The sequence below is a fragment of the Mobula hypostoma genome, chromosome 3 (genome assembly GCF_963921235.1).
Source record: "Mobula hypostoma chromosome 3, sMobHyp1.1, whole genome shotgun sequence".
In the NCBI taxonomy this organism is placed as follows: Eukaryota; Metazoa; Chordata; class Chondrichthyes; order Myliobatiformes; family Myliobatidae; genus Mobula; species Mobula hypostoma.
The window spans coordinates 144,902,308-144,926,167 of record NC_086099.1 but is presented as its reverse complement, the minus strand read 5'-3'; the positions used below and the strand labels follow the sequence as shown (position 1 = coordinate 144,926,167).

The 23,860-nt window shown below is 40.2% G+C and overlaps 1 protein-coding gene across 2 annotated transcripts in view; it reads right to left on the bottom strand.

Moving 5' to 3' along the window:
- Window positions 1–23,860, bottom strand: part of LOC134343572 (cytoplasmic dynein 1 intermediate chain 1) — a 211,863-nt gene that overhangs the window by 164,757 nt on the left and 23,246 nt on the right. Inside the window, exons 2-5 of one of the 2 annotated variants that reach the window (XM_063042317.1) lie at window positions 18,174–18,291; window positions 12,647–12,761; window positions 10,162–10,248; window positions 6,111–6,201 (exon numbers count right to left, since the gene is read on the bottom strand). In XM_063042317.1, coding sequence (XP_062898387.1) covers window positions 6,111–6,201; window positions 10,162–10,248; window positions 12,647–12,761; window positions 18,174–18,281 — 401 coding nt within the window. In that variant the 5' untranslated portion in view covers window positions 18,282–18,291. The remainder of the gene's footprint in view (window positions 1–6,110; window positions 6,202–10,161; window positions 10,249–12,646; window positions 12,762–18,173; window positions 18,292–23,860) is intronic. The other variant, XM_063042318.1, reaches the window with a different exon arrangement.

Genomic DNA, 23,860 nt, shown 5'->3' with positions numbered 1-23,860 from the left:
ACACACTCAGCGATTCAGGAACAGCTTCTTCCCTTTTGCCATCCGATTCCTAAATGGACATTGAAGCTTTGGACACTACCTCACTTAAAAAAAAATACAGTATTTCATTTTTGCACAGTTTTAAAAATCTATTCCATATACATAATTGATTTACTGGTTTATCATTATATTTTTCTCTGCTCTATTATGTATTGCATTGAACTGCTGCTGCTAAGTTAACACATTTCACGTCACATGCCGGTGATACCTGATTCTGAAGAGGAATGCAAATAACGTTGTAAGATTCAGAAGTTCGGTATGGTGAAATATAGTAGTCTAGTATACTGAAATGTATCATGATACTACATGTTCTTGACTCTTCTGTAGTTAACAGACTGGCTTTCTTTGCTATGTGAAGAAATACTTAGCTAAACAATTCTGAAACACAAACAACAGGAATTCTGCAGATGCTGGAAATTCAAGCAACACACATCAAAGCTGCTGGTGAACGCAGCAGGCCAGGCAGCATCTCTAGGAAGAGGAGCAGTCGACGTTTCACGCCGAGACCCTTCGTCAGGACTAACTGAAGGAAGAGTGAGTAAGAGATTTGAAAGTTGGAGGGGGAGGGGGAGATCCAAAATGATAGGAGAAGACAGGAGGGGGAGGGATGGAGCCCAGAGCTGGACAGGTGATTGGCAAAAGGGATACGAGAGGATCAAGGGACAGGAGGTCCGGGAAGAAAGACAAGGGGGGGGTGACCCAGAGGATGGGCAAGAGGTATATTCAGAGGGACAGAGGGAGAAAAAGGAGAGTGAAAGAAAGAATGTGTGCATAAAAATGAGTAACAGATGGGGTACGAGGGGGAGGTGGGGCCTTAGCGGAAGTTAGAGAAGTCGATGTTCATGCCATCAGGTTGGAGGCTACCCAGACGGAATATAAGGTGTTGTTCCTCCAACCTGAGTGTGGCTTCATCTTTACAGTAGAGGAGGCCGGGGATAGACATGTCGGAATGGGAATTCTGAAACACATTTGTTACATTGTATTTACAATTTTTAACCCAGATAAATTTAGAGCTGTTTCAACCTTAAAATGAATTGGGGAATAATTTCAAAAATGCTGCATACTTATAGCTTGCTTTTAAAGGATGCTCACCTACTTGTATTGATGTGATTTGATTTAGCAAGTTATGTAGCACCAAATGGAATTTTATAGCATCTGATTTTTTTCCCTTTGTGTGCAGCATCTGCTTGCTTTCAGTAGACAATCTCCATTATACATTTTGTTTTCATTTTCATTTTTTTGGGATAAGCTTGTCATGGACGATGCAAGAATTTTTTTTATCTTCCTTAATTATCCAAGAGGAGAGGCTGTAGTTCACTGTGCAATTGGATAATAATTTAATCCTTGCAGTGATAGAAGAAAGTCAACAGATTTCAATGATAATACTGTGTATTTGGAGGGGGATTTGTAGTTGGGGAGCTCCAGGCCATTTCATTTTTTTAAGTTTCATTCAGTGCTATGTTCTGAAGATTAATGACTAGTTCCCCCTTTTTTCAAGATCACTGGCTTGGATACATCATTTTCCATTTTTCTTGCAATTCACAATATGATCCTATCCAAGCCTGTTGCTTTTGTACTTCTGTGGCAGATCCAATTATAATCTTAATTCTGTGTTCTTTCCAACCACTAGTACCTTTTCACTCCTGGATAATAGAGAGCCTCAGCCTTAAAAATATTCATAGACTTTCTTCCTCAAACTGATAGACCCAGAGGGAGGAATGAAATCACTTGTGTCTCCAACTGGTGACGCTTTTATTAACTTGAACAGAGATCACTAGTTCTAGATTCTCCCACCAAGGAAACAACATCTCCACATCCTTCCTGTCAAGACAGTTCAGAAACTCAGAATCAGAATTATTATCACCAGCATATGACGTGAAATTTATTAATTTAGCAGTTGTTCAATGCAATACATAATCTAGCAGAGAAAAAAAATAAAAATAAGTAAATCAATTATGTATATTGAATAGATTTAATATACGTGCAAAAACAGAAATACTGCATATTTTTAAAAGGTGAGGTAGTGTCCAAAGATTCAATGTCCATTTAGGAATCGGATGGCAGAGGGGAAGAAGCCGTTCCTGAATCACTGAATGTGCGCCTTCAGGCTTCTGTACCTCCTACCTGATGGTAACAGTGAGAAAAGGGCACGCCCTGGGTGCTGGAGGTTCCTAATAATGGACGCTGCCTTTCTGAGACACCGCCCCCTAAGGATGTCCTGGGTACTTTGTAGGCTAGTACCCAAGATGGAACTGACTAGATTTACAACCTTCTGCAGTTTCTTTTGGTCCTGTGCAGTAGCCCCTCCATACCAGACAATGATGCAGCCTGTTAGAATGCTCCCTACGGTACAAGTATAGAAGTTCTGAGTGTATTTATTGACATGCCAAATTTCTTCAAACTCTATTACTAATAAAGTATAACCACTGTCTTGCTTTCTTTATAACTACATCAATATGTTGGGACCAGATTAGACCCTCAGATCCTAACACCCAGGAACTTGAAGCTGCTCATTCTCTCCACTTCTGATCCCTCTACGAGGATTGGTATGTACTCCTTCCTGAAGTCCACAATCAGCTCTTTCGTCTTACTGACGTTGAGTCTTACTGACACTGAGTGCCAGGTTGTTGCTGCGGCACCAACTAGTTGGCATATCTCACTCCTGTACGCCCTCTCATCACCACCTGAGATTCTACCAACAATAGCTGTATCATCAGCAAATTTATAGATGGCATTTGAGCTATGCCTAGCCACACAGTTATGTGTATATATACTACCGATTTGTAATCCAGGGAGTGGGAAGTGCAGAATCAAATATCACTGTGATGATTGTACATTTTAGTATCAATTGTTTGGCAACAATAAAGTATAAAGTATATAGAGTAGAGCAGTGGGCTAAGCACACTCCCGAGGTGCGCCAGTGTTGATTGTCAGCAAGGAGGATACGTTATCACTAATCCGCACAGATTGTGGTCTTCCCGTTAGGAAGTCGGGGATCCAATTGCAGAGGGAGGTACAGAGGCCCAGGTTCTGCAACTTCTCAATCAGGATTGTGGGAATGATGGTATTAAGTGCTGAGCTATCATCAATGAACAGCATCCTGACATAGGTGTTTGTGTTGTCCAGGTGGTCTAAAGCCACGTGGAAAGCCATTGAGATTGCATCTGCCATTGACCCATTGTGGCGATAAGCAAATTAGAAACCTCTTGTAGTTTAATCTGGGGTGCTGTCATAATGATTCAGCATTTTACATTTTTTCCTCTACAGGCCAAATAATGAGCTATCAATTCTAATTATTAAAATACAATTTGTAAAATAATGCCTGCATAAAGCAAATTAAGCACTAATGCTACTAAAATCATGATATTGAAATAACTTTACTGATCGCTCAAGCAGGCTTATCTTTACTGAACTTGCATTCCTATCTAATTAAAATTCAAGGCTGTGAACTTGCTGTTGAGCCAGGAATAAAATTCTACAACTGTGTTTTAATTTCCTTTAACAGTTGTTTTTCTCTAGATCTCCCAACCACTAGTACATTCTAAAAAGCTAAAAAACTTTTAATCATCTTGAAATCTTACATTTTTCCACTATCATTTAAGCCTTTTTAGTATTTTGGTTCCAATATGAACACTGCAATCTTCAGGTTCCCTGTTTCAATAATTAATGACTACTCCTGGTACTGTAATCAGAGTATAGACATGGCTTGGGTTGACAATTCTGCACCAACTCCACAAATGCAACTTGCACCCCTCCATCATCCCAAGTCACAATCTCACAGGTCTCTAATCTGTAAGTACAAGCTCGCATGGACTCAATGCTTCCTACAACTGTCCATATCATTATGCAGTCAACAATTACACTAATGCTTAGTATTCTATATTATTTACATAAGCATTCTTTTTTAAGACAACAGCAAACAATATGTAATCTTCTTAATGACTAGATTACAATTATACATGAAAGTTAAATAAACTCAGTGGTCATTTCCAGGAATTGCAAAAGTTAGGAATCAAAAACAAGAACAAGCAGGCTGCCTTTGTTAAAAAAAAACCAAAAATAAAAACAGATAATCAAATTTAAACAAGAAAAGTTGGTCACTGCTCGTCTTGGAGCCCCCTTCCCAAAAAAAACACCAATCCAAATTTAGAGGCAATTCCAACATGCAAACACAAGTGACACAACTCCATTGCTTCAGGTCAAGTTGTCAAAATGTCCTTGCAACCCACGTACAAGTAAAAATCCAGCTTCAGGGACAGTAGAAAGGAAAACCATAGCGATCTAAACAAAAAAATGCCTGATTAATTGAAAGTTATTTTCCTAGCTTGCTACACCTTTCTCCAGATATCCAGTACAAGATATTTTGCCTAAAAAGTAGAAACTTAAGTATTGCATTTCCTTATGCCAATCTAAAAAAAAATCTAATGAATTAGAATACAAAACATCCCAGATCAGAACTGAAATTCCAGCCTATTACTTTAATCAACAAGGCAATTAACTATTTGAGGTGGCACAGTAGTGTAGTGGTTAGCACAATGCTTTAGGGTATCAGTAACCCAGGTTCAATTCCCACCCTTGTTTACAATGAGTCTGCCTGTTCTTCCCATGATTGCGTAGGTTTCCTCTGGGTGCTCCAATTTCCTCCCACAGTCCAAAGACGTACCAGTTAGTAGGTTAATTGGTCACTGTAAATTGTCCCCGATTAATCTAGGGTTAAAAAGGTTAGTTGCTGGGGCACGATGGTTCGAAGAGCTAAAAAAAAATCCATTCTACACTGTATCACAATCAATTGATAACTTAATAAATAAAAACATTTTTTAAATGATTAACTGGGTAAAAGCGAAGCCTGGTTAAGCTAGGTTTCAGATTTCCTAATCACAGGGAATAAAATCCCATACCATAATTTATATATTGCTATTTTCCTTCACCACCCAACTCCACAAACCCCTCTCATCATATCACCCAATTGACTCTGAAAATTCATTAATGTGCCAGTTCACAGCCAAACATTTTGCAAATTAAATATTCTGCTATGACTAAATACCCAAGGTATTCCTGTCAAAATACGTAAAAATGAAATTGACGAAACAACATTATCTGTATCATTACTACACTCAATGAAAAGTTACATAGGTAAGATGTATATTAGTGATTCCCTCCAAAAAAAAACAGCATGAAGGGTCACACATTGAATATGGAAGTGGCCTGTGTCACATGGTCTAAATGTCCCACACAGAAAATGTGACAGCATGGCACTCTGCTTATATCACGATTCCTATGAACACAAAGTATGGTTCTTTATTTATAACGATGTTATTTGATTTCTTACTAATTTCTTTTAAAAACCTGGTACAAAAAAAATATTGTGCCCTGGGGAATATATCACTCTTTTGGTGCCATTTTTAAAAAATTAATGCAGTTGCCTGCATGTGTCCACTTTAGCAAGATTAGTTCCGTCTAATACTAGTTTCTTGTCTCAGCATAAAGGCTATGGATCGAAAGTCTTATCAGAGCTTCAAGATCTACAGTAGAATTTAAAGAGCAGGGTATCAAACAAAAACAAGACAACATTCTCTTGGTAAATTGATATATCATGTGCTAATATGTACAAAGCCGGCTGGTGGCGTAGTGACATCAGCGCCGGACATCCGTGCTGGGTTGAGCATCCAGCTAGCAACTCAGCCTCGTAAAAATAAGAAAGCCTGCTTAAAAAAAAAATGCTGTCATGGCGGCGTCCCGATGACTCCAATGACTCGGAGTTAAGAGCTTTCTTCAAATACATACAAGATCAATAGGATAAGACCATAATCCAAGTAACGGAAAATAGTATTTAAGGGCTTCAGATTTTTTTGGGATGGAGACCCATTCTCAGGGTAGAGGGATATATTCCAGGTAGTCACATTGAATTTTAGTACAACATTAAGGTTTAAAATATTGGGAGTGTTTAAATAAATTTAGTAAGGGATGGACTTCAGCATGAAATAGAGGTAAGTGAATGCTCTTTTCAAAGCCACAGTGCAAAAGATACCCCTGATAAAAATTAACAACAACTGACAATAAAAGCTAATTACCTTCCAACATGTCCACCATCTGCAGAATCTTGGCTTCCAGCTTCACTGGGTGTGCTCACTGATTTCGAGGAGGGAGACATGGGGGTTGGAACTAAATAATGAAAATAACAGGCATCCCATGTTACTAGCTGCAAAGGTTGCACTGATGGTGAGCAGTGTCAGACAAGAAAACAAAGCAAACCCAAAATATTAAATTAACATGGAATATGGAAGAAAATAGAATTGCAATGGCAAAATTCAAAAGAATAAGAAGAAAAAAGAATAAGAAGAAAGAAAAAAAGAGGAAAGAAAAGAGGGAAGAAAGTCAAACGAACACTGAATTTTTATCTCTGCAAAAATAATCATTTAAAATGAGTTTGGAATGCGCACAATCGCATTAAAATGCAGTAGGGTTTCAACCTTCACCATAAAATAGCCAGGAAACAATCTGAATGTGCAAATAGTCTAAACATTTCCAATTCTTGCAATGAATTCAGAGACTACTATCATCACACAGGCAAGAAGCCAAATCAAGCTGCCAGAAACAAAGGAAAGGCATTACAATATTACAAATATTGTATTACAAATGACCAACCCAAATCATCAAATTAGGTTAAAATTCTCTTGCCTTATACAGAGAAACAGATGACATCTGATGCAGCTGTTGGAGCTATAACATGAAAACTTCCCATTCTAATAGTTACAAAAAAGGGAAAGAAAATTTTCAACAAATGATTTTATAGGCTTTTAAAAAGATTTTGGATACAAGTTATTCAATAGTTCAAATTACAGCTGAAACCCTCAAAACACTCATAATATATATATATATATACACATATATACACATATATATATAGAAACATAAATAGGTGCAGGAGTAGGCCATTCGGCCCTTCGAGTCTGCACCGCCATTTATTATGATCATGGCTGATCATCCAACTCAGAACCCTGCACCAGCCTTCCCTCCATACCCCCGATCCCTTTAGCCACAAGGGCCATATCTAACTCCCTCTTAAATATAGCCAATGAACTGGCCTCAACTGTTTCCCGTGGCAGAGAATTCCACAGATTCACCACTCTCTGTGTGAAGAAGTTTTTCCTAATCTCGGTCCTAAAAGGCTTCCCCTTTATCCTCAAACTGTGACCCCTTGTTCTGGACTTCCCCAACATCAGGAACAATCTTCCTGCATCTAGCCTGTCCAATCCCTTTAGGATCTTATACGTTTCAATCAGATCCCCCCTCAATCTTCTAAATTCCAACGAGTACAAGCCCAGTTCATCCAGTCTTTCTTCATATGAAAGTCCTGCCATCCCAGGAATCAATCTGGTGAACCTTCTTTGTACTCCCTCTATGGCAAGGATGTCTTTCCTCAGATTAGGGGACCAAAACTGCACACAATACTCCAGGTGTGGTCTTACCAAGGCCTTGTACAACTGCAGTAGTACCTCCCTGCTCCTGTACTTGAATCCTCTTGCTATAAATGCCAGCATACCATTCGCCTTTTTCACCGCCTGCTGTACCTGCATGCCCACTTTCAATGACTGGTGTATAATGACACCCAGGTCTTGTTGCACCTCCCCTTTTCCTAATCGGCCCCCATTCAGATAATAATCTGTTTTCCTATTTTTGCCACCAAAGTGGATAACTTCACATTTATCCACATTAAATTGCATCTGCCATGAATTTGCCCACTCACCCAACCTATCCAAGTCACCCTGCATCCTCTTAGCATCCTCCTCACAGCTAACACTGCCACCCAGCTTCGTGTCATCCGCAAACTTGGAGATGCTGCATTCAATTCCCTCATCCAAGTCATTAATATATATTGTAAACAACTGGGGTCCCAGCACTGAGCCTTGCGGTACCCCACTAGTCACCGCCTGCCATTCTGAAAAGGTCCCGATTATTCCCACTCTTTGCTTCCTGTCTGCTAACCAATTCTCCACCCACACCAATACCTTACCCCCAATACCGTGTGCTTTCAGTTTGCACACTAATCTCCTGTGTGGGACCTTGTCAAAAGCCTTTTCAAAATCCAAATATACTACATCCACTGGTTCTCCCCTATCCACTCTACTAGTTACATCCTCAAAAAATTCTATGAGATTCGTCAGACATGATTTTCCTTACACAAATCCATGCTGACTTTGTCCGATCATTTCACCGCTTTCCAAATGTGCTGTTATCACATCCTTGATAACTGACTCCAGCAGTTTCCCCACCACCGACGTTAGGCTAACCGGTCTATAATTCTCCGGTTTCTCTCTCCCTCCTTTTTTAAAAAGTGGAGTTACATTAGCCACCCTCCAATCCTCAGGAACTAGTCTAGAATCTAACGAGTTTTGAAAAATTATCACTAATGCATCCACTATTTCTTGGGCTACTTCCTTAAGCACTCTAGGATGCAGACCATCTAGCCCTGGGGATTTATCTGCCTTCAATCCCTTCAATTTACCTAACACCACTTCCCTACTAACATGTATTTCGCTCAGTTCCTCCATCTCACTGGACCCTCTGTCCCCTACTATTTCTGGAAGATTATTTATGTCCTCCTTAGTGAAGACAGAACCAAATTAATTATTCAATTGGTCTGCCATGTCCTTGCTCCCCATAATCAATTCACCTGTTTCTGTCTGCAGGGGACCTACATTTGTCTTTACCAGTCTTTTCCTTTTTACATATCTATAAAAGCTTTTACAGTCCGTTTTTATGTTCCCTGCCAGTGTTTTCTCATAATCTTTTACCCCCTTCCTAATTAAGCCCTTTGTCCTCCTCTGCTGAACTCTGAATTTCTCCCAGTCCTCAGGTGAGCCACTTTCTCTGGCTAATTTGTATGCTTCTTCTTTGGAATTGATACTATCCCTAATTTCTCTTGTCAGCCACGGGTGCACTACCTTCCTTAATTTATTCTTTTGCCAAACTGGGATGAACAATTGTTGTAGTTCATCCATGCAACCTTTAAATGCTTGCCATTGCATATCCACCGTCAATCCTTTAAGTGTCATTTGCCAGTCTATCTTAGCTAATTCACGTCTCATACCTTCAAAGTTACCCCTCTTTAAGTTCAGAACCTTTGTTTCTGAATTAACTATGTCACTCTTCATCTTAATGAAGAATTCCACCATATTATGGTCACTCTTACCCAAGGGGCCTCTCACAACAAGATCGCTAATTAACCCTTCCTCATTGCTCAATATCCAGTCCAGAATAGCCTGCTCTCTAGTTGGTTCCTCGACATGTTGGTTCAAAAAACCATCCCGCATATATTCCAAGAAATCCTCTTCCTCAGCACCTTTACCAATTTGGTTCACCCAATCTACATGTAGATTGAAGACGAAGAAGACGAAGACGAAGACGCGCGCACGCACACACGTAATTACATGCACATTTATTCTTGGGTATTTGCAAAGAACCACTGCTAACACAAACACCAGAATGAAATCAAAAATATTTTGAAGAAACTGCTCAACAAAAGGCAACAAAACATTTAAACATACATTGTAAAGCTCATATTGCAGAAAGCAGATGATTTAAATAAAAACAAGGTTTAAATACAATTAATATCATGACTTCTTCAACTATCTACTCACCTATTTAACACAAGTGTTAACAAATTCAGTGAACAATCTAGTCAAAGTTAATGTGACCCCCATTTAACTGGCATAGACAACGACATCAAAGCTGTGTTAATTGAAAATGCTGACATTAACCCATATAAACATATTTTGGGGCAAATAACCACAAACTTGGAGATAGGTTTTTAGGATTAGATTAGAATAATTTATCAATCACATGTACATCAAAACATATAGTGAAATGCATCTTTTGCATTAACAACTAACCCAATATGAGGATATGCCTGCAACTTTCTTAGGGAGGTAAAAGAAATAGTAATTACCAGAATAGACCTTTGGGGAAGCATGAGATGTTACATTAGTGATAGAGGAAACAGTCAGTGACTAGCTAGATAGAAATAGAATCAAGCAATGGTGATTCTGCCCAGACGGGGAGGGTAATAATGGTCATCCATGCCAAAGGCCGCAGCCAAACTGAAGAGGAGGAGCAGATTACCTCCATAATCGCAGGGGAGGTCATGAATGACTTTAGTCAGAGCTGTTCCAGTGTTGTGGCAGTGACAGTAACCCAAATGGAGGAAATCTGCAAGGAGCCCAGAGTTAGATGTACATGAACAGTTCAGGAACACTTATTATCCCTCATCCATCAGACTGTTGAACCAGAGTGAATAACCTCACTCACCCAAACATTGAACTGATTCCACAACCTATGGACTCACCTTCAAGGATTCTACAAACTCAGCTTCTCGATATCTATTATTTATTTATTTTCTCTTCGTTTGTATTTGCACAATTTTTCGTCGCTTCCATATTGGTTGCTGTTGTTGTTCCTTTCCATGGCTTGTGGCGCATTGTTTAGCAATCTTGTTGTTTCTTTTGCATTTTTGTCAGTGTGGTGCTTTTTTTTTTAAAGAAAAGGCTGAGTGGCGAGCTCGAAGCTCAACCCAGCACAAATAGAAAGTATGCAAGTAGCTAGCCGGATTCCAACCCGGGAACACTCATCTTGAAGTCCAGTGCAGATGCCACTGCACCACCGGCCAGCTTAATTACACATTGGTTATTTGCCCGTTACCGTTGTGTGCAGTTTTTCATTGATTTACTAATCTCAGAGTAGTGCATGGTGACATAGATGTAATTTGATAACAAATTTACTTTGAACTTTAGAATCTTTGAATTCAGGAAGCTGCAATAGAAGAAAGAATGGGAAAGAAACTGGAGATGAAAGTTGCTATTGCCAACAGTTAAGAAATTTGAGAGAAATGGGGTGGATCAATTTGAAGGATAGGGGCAAGTACCAGAGAAGAGATTTGGGGTGCATGAGAGAGTGCTGTTAAAAATCATCATTTAACATCAAACAGAAAGGTCCTTAGTCTTCCAAGAATAGAAAACTTAAGCAGCACACAAATATCATGGACAAAGACATGGCTGGTACTATATATTAAAGAAAGAGGCAAATTTCCTTTGGTAGAAAACCATTTAAAGAAAGGTTAAAAGATAATGATACTCAGGAAGGATTAATAATCTTTGTACAAGAAAGTACAGGTATGGCAAGTAAATAAGACAAACAATTTTTAGGCCCTTATTAGCATTATTTGAGTAGTTACATAGGGTAATTGGGATACTGTGTACAACATTACATCTCCTACTCAAGGAAGAATATAATTGCAATAGAGATTGCAATAAAGGTTTACCAGATTTTTTTTCAAAAAACTAGCATATGGAAAAAGGACTTGGGAAGGAGCAGTTTTAATCTTTAGGCCAGAGTTTATAAAAATGATCGGTGATTTCACTAAGACATACAAAATTCTCACGAGTCTGCTTGACATGCTAGATACAAAGGTAATGTTTCTTCTACCTCACAGGTCCAGAACCAAGTCAGGGTCACAGCCTCAAAACCAAAGGTCGGCCATCAAGACTAAGATGAGAACATTTTTTACTCAGCAGGCTGGGACTTCTTATAGTTCTTCACCAAGGTCAAGGGTCCCAGAATGCTCAAGGCAGATAGCAATTGACGTTTAAAAATTAATGGAAATCAAGAAATATGGAGCAAGTGCAGAAAAATGTTATCAAGGTAAATGATCACACTAAAAGGCACTGTAGGCACAAAGAAACAAAATTACTACTGACTATATTTTATTTTATCTAGTTTATTAGCTCTTCCATTGCTTAGCAGGTTTAAGGCTTGTCCGTTTACAATTCATGTGCTTTTTTAAAAAAAATTCATCTAATTTCTTTGGTGTTGTCTCACCTTCCAATTTTAATTTATTAATTTGTTTTCCAAACATTGCTAGCTAATCCACAAATTTTCTGTCGGCATCACTATTTTCCCCAAAGAGAATCATAATCACTAGCATTACTTTCCTGTTGAACTCTTGAAAATATTTTAACATTCTAATATATACCCATCCACCCACAAATATGTTAGAAATGACAAATTTCTTTACGGGTGTTAGGATAATTAAACACTAATGAACATTGTAGGGACATTGCAGGCTAAGCGGAAATAAGATTAATGAAGCTGTCAAGGACCCAAAGGGGCAATTGGCAATCCGTATAATAAATGCATTAAAAATATTGATCATCTGTTTGCCTAGCAGAAACAGTTTCAACGATTAGGCAAGGTGCTTACATGAAGGAAACGTTTCAACTACAGGGTCAAAAATGTTACTCCTGGACCAGAATAAGAAAATATAGTCTTGATTTTGAAGAGATTTTTAAAATTCAAAATGAACTTGGTTTATAAATTTTCAAAGAAGCTTGTAAAGTACAATGTCAAACTCCTGAAAGTAACACAAACTAGGTCATCAACCAATAACAAGATGCCCCTGAACAGGTATGTTGTCCTTACTTATGCATTATTTCTTTAAACTTACTCCCAGGGTTCCTCATTTTTAAAGTTACGAGGGAGGAGGAAGAATCTGGAATATATGCAAAATTGTCAGCCTTAACAAGGTCACAGAGTATGACAGCATACTTCTTACCTAGTGCTGGCTCTGGGGCTATACCAATGCTCTGCAACAAAGCCTCTGTCTCTCTGCGTTTGCGGTCAAGGTCAGAATCCTCTGGGGGAGTCTCTTTCTTTTGATGCAACTCAGCCTGAAAGGACAACAGAAAACTCTACAAAAGAATTCTGGATAAAATATGTTTTGTTTTCCTGTGAATCTGAAAAGAAGTTCCACATTCAAGCGTTTAATCATACAAGATGAATAAAACATGAACCAAATGGTTAGGCAGGAATATGCAGTTTTCCTTCAAAGCTTAAAGCCCATTTAGTAAAATATTTATCACTCCGAAAATATAACTGAAACTTTAAAAGGAATCGACTATAAGGCAAAAACTCCTTTACTTCACTGGTTGCCATTTAAATTCTCTGGGCAAAGCACCAAGGAAAATTGTGCTGATTGGATTTCTATCGGTTTATGAGCCTACAATGTGCAACTGCCCACAGAGTGCTCAAAATGAACAATTTCTTATAAGTTTGACCTTTCTATTATGCATTACCAGCACACAATAATCCACAAAAATTCACACAGTAAACATCCAATCATCTGTAACACTGAAGATTAAAAAATTAGACATGCTTTTCTTCCCTGTTATAGCTACTAAATTCCAATTACAAGTTTCTGTTCAACTTATCTTTCCAGAATGTGCCACATAGACACAGTTGAACTGTTTTCCCATCTCTTTACATGTGAAGTACCAAGCAATTTTTCTTTCAAGTTACTAGCTTGTTCTGCTTGGTTTCAATTGCTTCATGAGCCGGCAGAATTTGGATGGGTGAAAATGGTACCACCAAGTCCTAGAGTACCAGCAAATCCTGGAAACTGCAGAATCTCAAGCTGCCCTTCTGATTCTCTGAAAATAGTTATCGAAAACCATTAGTATTCAAAAGGTAATGAGACTAATATAGATATTTAACTAGAAGACAAAACTCACTTAATGAACTTTGCCTAAGGAATTCAAAGGTGCAAGAGATTATAATAGTTCAAGATGAAATTACTGAGGGATCGGACAGTGAGGCTTTATAGGTAGAAATGAGAAACAGGGAGGAGTGACTACTATGTTGAAAGTGTACTGTAGGTCTGCTCACAGCCAACCGGAATTACAGAAACAAGTAAGTAAGGAGATTCCAGAAAATTACAAGAAAAACAGGATTGTCGTAGGAAGCTATTTTATCTTTCTGAAAGTGGGCTGGGAGTGCTAAGGGCTTAGGTGGCGTGAAATTTGTTAAGTGTTCAGGAAAGTTTCCTCATACAATATATTGAAGGCTCTACCAGAGAGAGAGGGTAAAGCCTCATCTAAATAGGGCACAAGTGGCTGAAGTGCCAGTAAGGGGATACTTTGGGACCAGAGACCACTGCTCTATTAACTTTAGATTGGTTATGGAAAGGGACAATTCTGGTACACACATTAAAGTTCTAAACAGGGGCAAGACAAATTTTGACAGTACGAGACAGGAACCTGCAAAAGTTGATTGGAGAGGGTTATTTGTGCAGAAAGAGACATCTGGAAAGTGGAAGGCTTTTAGAAGCGAGAGAAGAATTTCAAGGCCTGCTTTTCCCCTGAAACAGTGAAGGGTAACACTGGGAGAAGTAGGGAATGTGGATGATGAGGGACACTAAGGCTCTTATCAGGAAAAAGGAGGCATGAATCAGGTACAGACAGCTGAGATCAAGCATGTCCTTGAAGTATAGGAGGATACAAGACTGTCCTGCAACAAGGGCATCAGAGGGGCAAGAGATAACTTCATAGAGAAGAATCAAAAAGAAATTTACTCAGTAAACTAATGGAAAAAAGAGCAACTAGAAAGAGAAAAAAGACCAAAGTGAACATCCTTGTGTAGAGCCTTAGGAGATGGGTATTCCTCCTCTGTTTTCACAGTGGAGAAAGACTTGAACACTTCAGATCTTGAGACGGTAAATGGGAAGAACTTGGGAATTACAACACAAGAGATACTGCACGTCTTAAAACTTAAGTTAGATAAATCTCCAGAGCCTGATCAAGAATACTACAAGAAGCTAGAGAAGAAATTCCAGGAGCTCTGGATGAGATTTATGCATGCACCATCATTAGTGATGGATGAAATGCCAGAAGACCAATGTTGCGCCTTAAGAAAAACCTTAGAACTATAGACCAGTAAGCTTTCCATCATAGGTGGAGAAGTTACTAGAGTGGATTCTGAGGGATAAGATACCTATATGTTTGGAAATACATCAATTGATTAAGAATAGTCAGTAACAGCTTTGTGTGTAGAAGATCATGATTCACTGATTTGATTTAATTCTTGAGGAGGTACTCAAAAAGGTTGATGAGGGTATGGTAGTAGATAAAGTCTGTATGGACTTCATTAAGGACTTTGATCAGATTCTACATGGTGGGCTCCAATAGTATGTACAACTACAACTCAGCATTCAACAAAATTATCCCATCCAAACCCACAATCAAGCTCCAAGACCTGGGCTTCTGTGCCCCCTGCAGCAAGTGGACACAACTTCCTCATTGGCAGATCTCAGTGAAGCTTGGTCACAAATTCCCCTCTTTGCTGACCATCAACACAGGTGTACTTCAAAAGTGCATGCTTAACCCCTGCTGTATTCTCTGTGTGGCTGAGCACAGTTCTAAATGCCATATAAATCAAAGGTGGTGTGACTCTGTTTACCGAGATAGAACACCTGGTTGAATGTTGCTGCAATAATAACCTCTCGCTCAGTGAGAGTAAAACTAAAGAGCACACTCAGGAAGGGGAAGGAGGGCAAATATATGCCATCTACATGGGGAAGGTGGGGGAGGAAGGAAATCAGTGGAGAGAATCTGTTTTAATTTCCTGGACATTAACACATTAGATCACCTGTCCTTGGCTCTCCATATAGATGTAATCACAAGAAAAATGTGCCAGTGCTCTTACTTTCTTAGTGGGGGTTTAGCTTGTCACTGAACATTAACAAACTTCAAAAGACATACTACTGAAAATATCCTGCTTGGCGACATCATGGTCTGGAACAGCAATTCAATGTGCAGGAACATAGAAAACTGCAGAGTGGTGTTGAGCATATTACAGGCACAACCCTCCGCACCATTGGAGGCACCAACAGAGGGCACTGCCTCAGGAAGGCAACATCTATCTAAGATCACCACCATCTGGATTACTCCCATCCTCTTGCAGATACCATCAGCAGGAGGTACAAAAGTCTCACACCACCAGGTTCCAGACTACGACCTCTTCACACTAAAATGGATTTTTCTCTGTTCCAGTTGTATTTTCTCTTGCAAAAATTGTTTACAGTTGTCTTGTGGATGCTGTTTATATGAGGTTATGTGCCTGTGACACTGTTCCAAGTTAGTTACTTATCGCCCCTGTGTATATGTGCACTTGGGCATGTGACAGTAAACTCGACTTTGGCTGGATCAGTATATAGAATAAGATGCCAAAGGGACAGGTACATTAACAAGATTTAAAAGGTACTTGGAGAGGTAACAGATAGGAAAGGCTGAGGAGGGATATGGACCAACTGGACTAGCTTAGATGGAAATCTTGGGCCAAACAGCTTGTTTCTGTGCCATATGACGCCATGACTGAAGCATTTGCCTTTTCTTTTGATACATGTTTGGTTTTGCTCTGGTTGTAAAACTTGCAATATCCATTGACCACAGCACATCCGGGAAAAGTTCCAGCGAGATTAAGTGGAACTGTTGGATATATGCACTCTCTGTTACACTAAACAATGAAGTAATATCTGCAGGTTTGCTCATCTAATCCCTCCCAGAGAAGTCAATGTCAGCAATAAATAAAATTCACAGGACTCCCAGTGTCTAGAAAATAATTCATTCACAACAGCACCACTACAGACAAAGCAGGAAGGAAGTTACACTGTGATTTTCCATTTACCAATCCTTCCTAACCAACTCTCGCAATTTGAGAATCTATTCCACTTTCACTTCTAGAGGTGCTTAATTTTAAAATGCAATTTTAGCAATCATTCAATGTTGAGATTCAATGAATCTATGCAAGAGTTCTGGCCCTATATTCCTCCTTAGAACACCTGGAGAATAAAGACACATACGTAAGGCTCCTTTTCATTGACTACAGCTCTGCCTTTAATACCATCATTCCAAATAAACTGATTCCTAAGCTCTGGAACCTGGGACTTAGCACTCAGATCTAAAGCTGGATCTTCAACTTCCTCACAGACAGGACCTAGGCTGTAAAAATAGGGGACAAGCTCTTCTCTACAATCACTCTGAACACCAGTGCCCCACAAGGCTGTGTACTCAGCCCCCTGCTGTACTCACTGTACACCCATGATTGTGTAGCCAAGTTTCCATCAAACTCAATATATAAGTTTGCTGATGACACCACAACTGTAGGCCGTATCTCGGGTAATGATGAGTTTGAGTACAGAGAGGAAATTAAGAACCTGGTGGCATGGTGCAAAGACAATAACCTATCCTTCAATGTCAGCAAGACGAAGGAATTGGTTGTTGACTTCAGAAGGAGTAGAGGACTGCATGACGCCATTTACATCAGTGATGCACAAGTGGAACAGGTCAAAAGCTTTAAGTTCCTCGGGGTCAATATCATAAATGACCTCACTTGGTCCAACCAAGCAGAGTCCACTGCCAAGAAGGCCCATCAGTGCCTTTACTTCCTGAGGAAGCCAAGGAAATTTGGTCCGTCCTCTAAAACACTCACTAATTTTTACAGATGCACCGAAGAAGGCATTCTTCTAGAGTGCATCACAATCTGGTATGAAAGTTGTCCTGTCCAAGACCGGAAGAAGCTGCAGAAGATCGTGAACACAGCCCAGCACATCACATAAACCAATCTTCCATCCTTGGACTCACTTTACACCGCATGTTTGTCGGAGCAGTGCTGCCAGGATAATCAAGGACACGACCCACCCAGCCAACACACTTGTCATCCCTCTTCCCTCCAGGAGAAGGCTCAGGAGCTTGAAGACTCTTATGGCCAGATTTGGGAACAGCTTCTTTCCAACTGTGATAAGACTGCTAAACGGATCCTGACCCGGATCTGGGCCATACCCTCCAAATATTTGGACCTGCCTCTCGGTTTTTTTGCACTACCTTACTTTCCATTTTCTATTTATGATTTATAATTTAAATTTTTAATATTTACTATAGATTTGTATTCTAGGGAGCATGAAGAGCAGAATCAAATATCGCTGTGATGATTGTACGCTCTAGTATCAATTGTTTGGTGACAAAGTATAAAGTATTTGGCAACTTGAACCTTGTACCCATTTGGGAACCTACTAAGTGAATACTTCAATAGACCAATACCTGGTGGAAAGGTTGAGGAGGGTTCACGATGGAATGTGGAATAAAGAGCTTCATTTGACAGCTCTAACCAGCAAGAAATACAATAAAATGAATTGACCATTATACCAAGTAATCTTCAAAATGTGACCCCCGTGAACTTAAATCAATTACACTACCCATTTCTTTCACCTTAAGTGTTCTACATCAACTATTCTTCCCACATTGACTGACCTCTTTCTTTTTCCGTTCTTCCTCTTTTCTTTTTTTCTCCTCTCGTATCTGGGCCAGTCTTTGCTTTTTGCGCTCCAGTTCTGCTTTTAAATCACTTTTGTCTGACATGTTGATGCACCTGAAAGACCACAGGCAAATGGTTAAAATATTAGGCTCCATCTACAATAAATTTAAAAAGTACCAAAAAAAAATCAAGTAATTTACTCCTGCATTAATCACCTAAATACCATTTCAGGACAATCTGCATTTTACAATCAGGAAACAAGTTTGTTGAAAGTGATAAATATTACTTCAATACTGTACAATAATCCAACTCTTCAAGCACCAAGTCTACACACATGGGTGATATGATGCTTAACACTTAACAAAATGCAATCTCAAACAGTCCTTCTAGATGAGCCAACACTTCATCTGCAAGTCTGTTAGGGTCATAACCCAAGGAGTCCTTCCAGGTGAGGCAACACTTCACTTGCAGTTCTACTGTGTCTAGCGCTCCTGATGCAACCTGCTCTGCACAGGTGAAACCGGACATAGAATGGGAAACCTCTTTGTCCAGTACCTTCACTTTGTCCTCAATAAGCAGGATTTCCCAGTGGCCAACCATTTTAATTCCATTTCCTGTTCCCATTCCGACATGTTGATCCATGGCCTCCTCTACTGCCACGATGAGGCCACTCTCTGGTTGGAGGAGCTTCATCTTCCTTCTCCCAACCACCTGGCTTCACTCATCACCTTCTGGTTTGTACTCCTTCCTCTCTACCAACCTTCTCATTCTGCCTTCTGCCAACTTCATTTCTAGTCCTGATGAAAGATCTCAGCCTGAAACGTTGACTACTTATTCCTTTCCATAGATGCTGCTTGACCTGCTGAGTTTAATTTTGAGATACAATATGCTCAGAGGACCTTCCAGCGCAATGATCCCATGCCCACCCCATTACACCCATGTGACCAATTAACCAACAGACCCACACACCTTTGGAACGTGGAAGGAAACTGGAGCCCCTAGAGGAATCCACAGAGTCATGGGGAGAACATGCAGAACAAACTCCTTGCAAATAGCAGTGCAGATTGAACCCGGGGTTGCTTGCACAGCAACACCGTTACACTAACCACTACATTACCATGCTGCCCTCGAGCATACTGTACACGTAACATAACTGAACTCCTGCAAAAATCAAAACGAGCAGAACTACCGGGTCAGTGGAAAATCCACGTGCATCAGTGTTCCTCTACAGGCAGATTACATTAAAAATTCCTCCCACGACCAAAAATTTCAACTGTGAGTCAGAGGCAGAACATCAGTGTAAAGAGCATGAAAGTAGGTGTTCATGCCAACCATCAAGTACCTATCCAACGTAATCCCATTTTCCAGCACTCAGCTTGTTGCTCACCGTACCATGGTGTTTCAGAAGGTCACTGGTATTATTAGACATTGTTTCAGTACCTGCCTTTAACACTTTCTTAGGTAGAATGTTAACACATTTCTACCTTTTTGGGCTGGATAAAATGTAATCTCCTCTAGATATTATAATAAGACATCCGGGTAGAGATAGGACACTCGGCCCATTGTCTGTCCCGCCATTTGATCATGGCTGAATTATTTTCCCACTCAATCCAATTCTCCTGCCTTCTCCCCGTAACCTTTGACACCCTTACTATCAAGAGCCTGGCAATCTCTGTTTTAATTAAACCGGACTTAGCCTCCACAGCTGGCTGTGGCAATGAGTTACACAGATTCAACATCTTCTAGCTAAAGAGATTCCTCCTCATCTCTGTTCTAAAGGGATGTCCTTCTATTTTGTGGCTGTGTCCTCTGGTCTTAGACTCACCATGTCCACTCTATCCAGCCTCCTTGGTGCCAGTTTCAGGAATGTCTTGGATCAGGTCTACAGCATTCTGAAAAGGGTGGGTGAACAGCCAGAAGGCATGGTACATATTGGTACCAACAAAGACAGGAAGCAGGATGAGGTTTTCAAGGGAGAATATAGGGAGTTAGGTAGGAAGCTGAAAAACAAGACCTCAGTGCTAGTAATCTCTAGTTTTCTACTTGTGCCACTTCGCAATGAGGGTAAGAGGATGATGATTTGGCAGATAAATGCATGCCTGAGGAATTGGTGCAGGGGGCAGGGTTTCAGATTTCTGGATCATTGGGATCTCTTCTGGGAAGATATGACCTGTACAAGAAGGACAGAATACACCCTGAACTTGAGAGACCTCAGTATCTTTGCAGGCAGGTTTGCTAGACCTGTTGGGGACAGAGTTTAAGCTAATTTGGCAGGGAGATGGTGATAAAGCAGATGGTATACAAGTAGACGCAATATGTAGTGAGACTGGGAAACAGACAGATGATAGGGCAAAATCACAGTCATAGAATGAAGTGTAACATGGGGGGGGGATCAAAAGGGTGATGAAAAAGGACTGAAGGTGTTATATTTGAATGTATGCAATTTTTCGGAATAAGATAGATGATATTGTAGCACAATTAGAGATTGGCAAGTATGACGTTGCGGGCATCACTAGATTGTGGCTGAATGAAGATCATAATTGGGAGCTTAACATCCAAGGATATACATTATATTGAAAAGACAAGCAGGCAGAGTGCATAGGTAGCTGTTCATAAAAAATGAAATCAAATCCTTAGAGAGAAGTGACATGGAATCAGAAGATGTAGAATCCTTGGAGGTAGAGTTAAAAAATTGCAAGGGTAAAAAGAACTTGATGGAAGTTACATAAAGGCCTCTGAATAGTAGCCACATATTATAATGGGAGATAGGAAAGGCATGTCTAAAGGGCAATGCTATGATAGTTATGGGGTATTTTAATATGCAGCTGGATTGGGAAAATCAGGTTAGTGCTGGACCCCAAGAGACAAAAGTTGAAGAATGCTTACAGATAGCATTTTAAGAGAAGCTTGTAGTTGAGCCCATGAGGGGAAAGGCAATTCTGGACTGGGTATTGTGCAATGACGCAGATTTCGTTAGGGAGCTTAAGGCAAAGGAACCCTTAGGAGAGTGATCATAATATGTTAGAATTCACCCTGGGGAGGGGTTGGGGGGAGAGAGACACACAATGACTAAAGTCAGACCTATCAGTATTACAGTGGAGTAAGGGGAATTACAGAGGCATGAGAGAGGAGCTGGCCAAAGAAGGGGATCACTAGCAGGGATATCAGCAGAACAGCATTGGCTGAAGTTTCTGGGGGCAGTTCAAAAGGGATAGGATAGTTAAATCCTCAAGATGAAGTTGTATACTAAAGACAGTTTGAAGCAACCGTGGCTAACAAAAGAAATCATATAGCTAACATGAGAAGATGGCGGCGCAACACAGCGCGCAGTGGCCACTCTGGTGATGAATATATGTTATCTGTCAAGTAGGGTGCAGTGCACAATTCTGTTTTGATGGAGACAGACGTGAGAGCACGGAGGAACATCTGGTGAAACTTCTGAAATGCCTGCTTCACTGCCACTGCTACTGTGTGATCCAGAATCGCCAGAGGGGAAGGCCCCGAGTCCTCGGCTTTGCTTGTTGCTCAGCAGCTGGGGCGAGGTCAAAGCGCTCGGCAGAGATGGTGCTCGGTGTCGGAAGGCTGGTCGGAGGCTCAAAGTTTTCGGACAGACTCAGAGTCGGCTGTGGTTGGGTGCTGCATCGGCAAGTTTGCGGCGCTGGAGGTTCATGGCAGGGAGAGTTTCTCCCTTCTACCGTCTGTGTGAGATGATGAGGCTAACAGGACTTTGAGAATTTTTTTTTAAAAAAACCATGCCCATGGTCTGCTCTTTATCAAATTACGGTATTGCTTTGCACTGTTGTAACTATGTGGTTTTTGTCAGTTTTAGTCTTGGTCTGTCCTGTGTTTCTGTGATATCATATTGGAGGAACATTGTATCATTTCTTAATGCATGCATTTCTAAACGACAATAAATGAGGACTGAGTGTCCTCATAATCTAATCTAAAAAAAAAAAATCAGAGATGGGCTTAAAAGGGAAAGAGAAGAAATATAGCAAGAATTAATGGGAAGTTAGAGGATTAGGAAACTTTAAAAAAAATTAACAGTAGACAATGAAGAAAGCCATAAAGAGAAAAAGGATAAAATGCAAAGGTGACCTAGTCAGTAATATAAAGATACCAAAAGGTTTTTCAGATATATAGACTAAAAGGGAGGAGAGTGTGGATATTGGACTGTCGAAAAATTATGCTGGAGAAGTAGTAATACAGGGCAAAGAAATGGTGGACAAACTTAAGTATCTTGCACCAGTCTTCACTGTGGAAGACACTGGCAGTATGCCAGTGTCAGGGGACAGAAGTGACTGTAGTTCCTATTATGAAGAAGGTGCTTGGGGAGCTGCAAGGTCTGAAGGTAGACAAGTCATCTGGACCAGATGGACTACATCCTAGGGTTCTAAAAGAGGTAGCTGAAGAGATAGTGGAGGCATTAGTAATGACCGTTCAAGAATCAAAATGGCTCCAGAGGACTGGAAAATTGCAAATGTCACTCCACTCTTTGAGAAGGGAAGCAGAAGAAAGGAAGTTATAGGCCAGTTCGCCTGACTTCAGTGGCTGGGAAGATGTTAGATGTGGAATCCATTATTAAAGATGAGATTTCAGTGTACTTGAAGGCACACGATTGAACAGTCCAATATTCAATAAGTTTCAATGCGATTCCCCCCACCCCCACATTCTTCTAATCTCCAGCAAGCGCACGCCCAGAGCGATCAAACACTCATATGTTAATCCTTTCATTCTATGAATTCTCCCCGTAAAGCTCCTCTGGATCCTCTCCAATGCCAGCCCATCTTTTCTAGATAATGGGCCCAACACTGCTCACAATGCTCAAATGTGGTCTGACTAATGCCTTATAAAGCATTTCATCTTTTCTTTCATATACTACTTCTCACAAAATGAATGCTAACATTACATTTCCCTCCTTTCCATCTGACTCAGTCTGCAAGATAACATTTAGGGAACCCTGCATAAAGACTCCCACATCATTTGGCACTTCTGATTTTTAAAATCCCCCCCCCCATTTAGAAAATAGCTTATGCTTTTACACCTCCTACCAAAGTGCATGACCTTACACTTCCCTACACTATGCTCCATCTGCCACTTCTTTGCCCATTCTCTTAATCTATCATTTTGCAGACCCCGTTTTGTCAACACTACCTGCCACACTATCTGTGGACCTTTATATTGCCTGCAAAACCTCATTTAATAATGAACATCCTACCAACAACTGAAGTTAGACTAATTGTCCCTTTACCTCAACCCAATATCTGTAGTTATAAATATTTCTGCCAAAAGAAAATTTTCTCATCATCCACCCAAGGCTATTCAATCTCGTACATTTTACATCAGGTCTCCTTTTAGCCTCTGGTACTCTAATGTAAACAAATTTTGCCACTCCAGCCTCTACTCAACAGTTGAAACAATCCATTCTGGAGAATCTCCTCTGCACCTTCACCACTGTAGTCACATCCTTCCTATGCCGTGGCGACCAGCAGTACAGTTTAACTAAAGTGTAGGAATGAAGGAGGTGAATGGGTATCGTCAGAGCTTTATAAAGTCCTAAGGGCATAGATATGGATATATGAGGACATCAAAAACTAGAGGGTTTAAGGTGTGAGAGGTAGATTTAGAGAGATGATCAGTAAATGGTTGTCCCGTGTATTAAGATAGTGAAATTTTGTTTGCA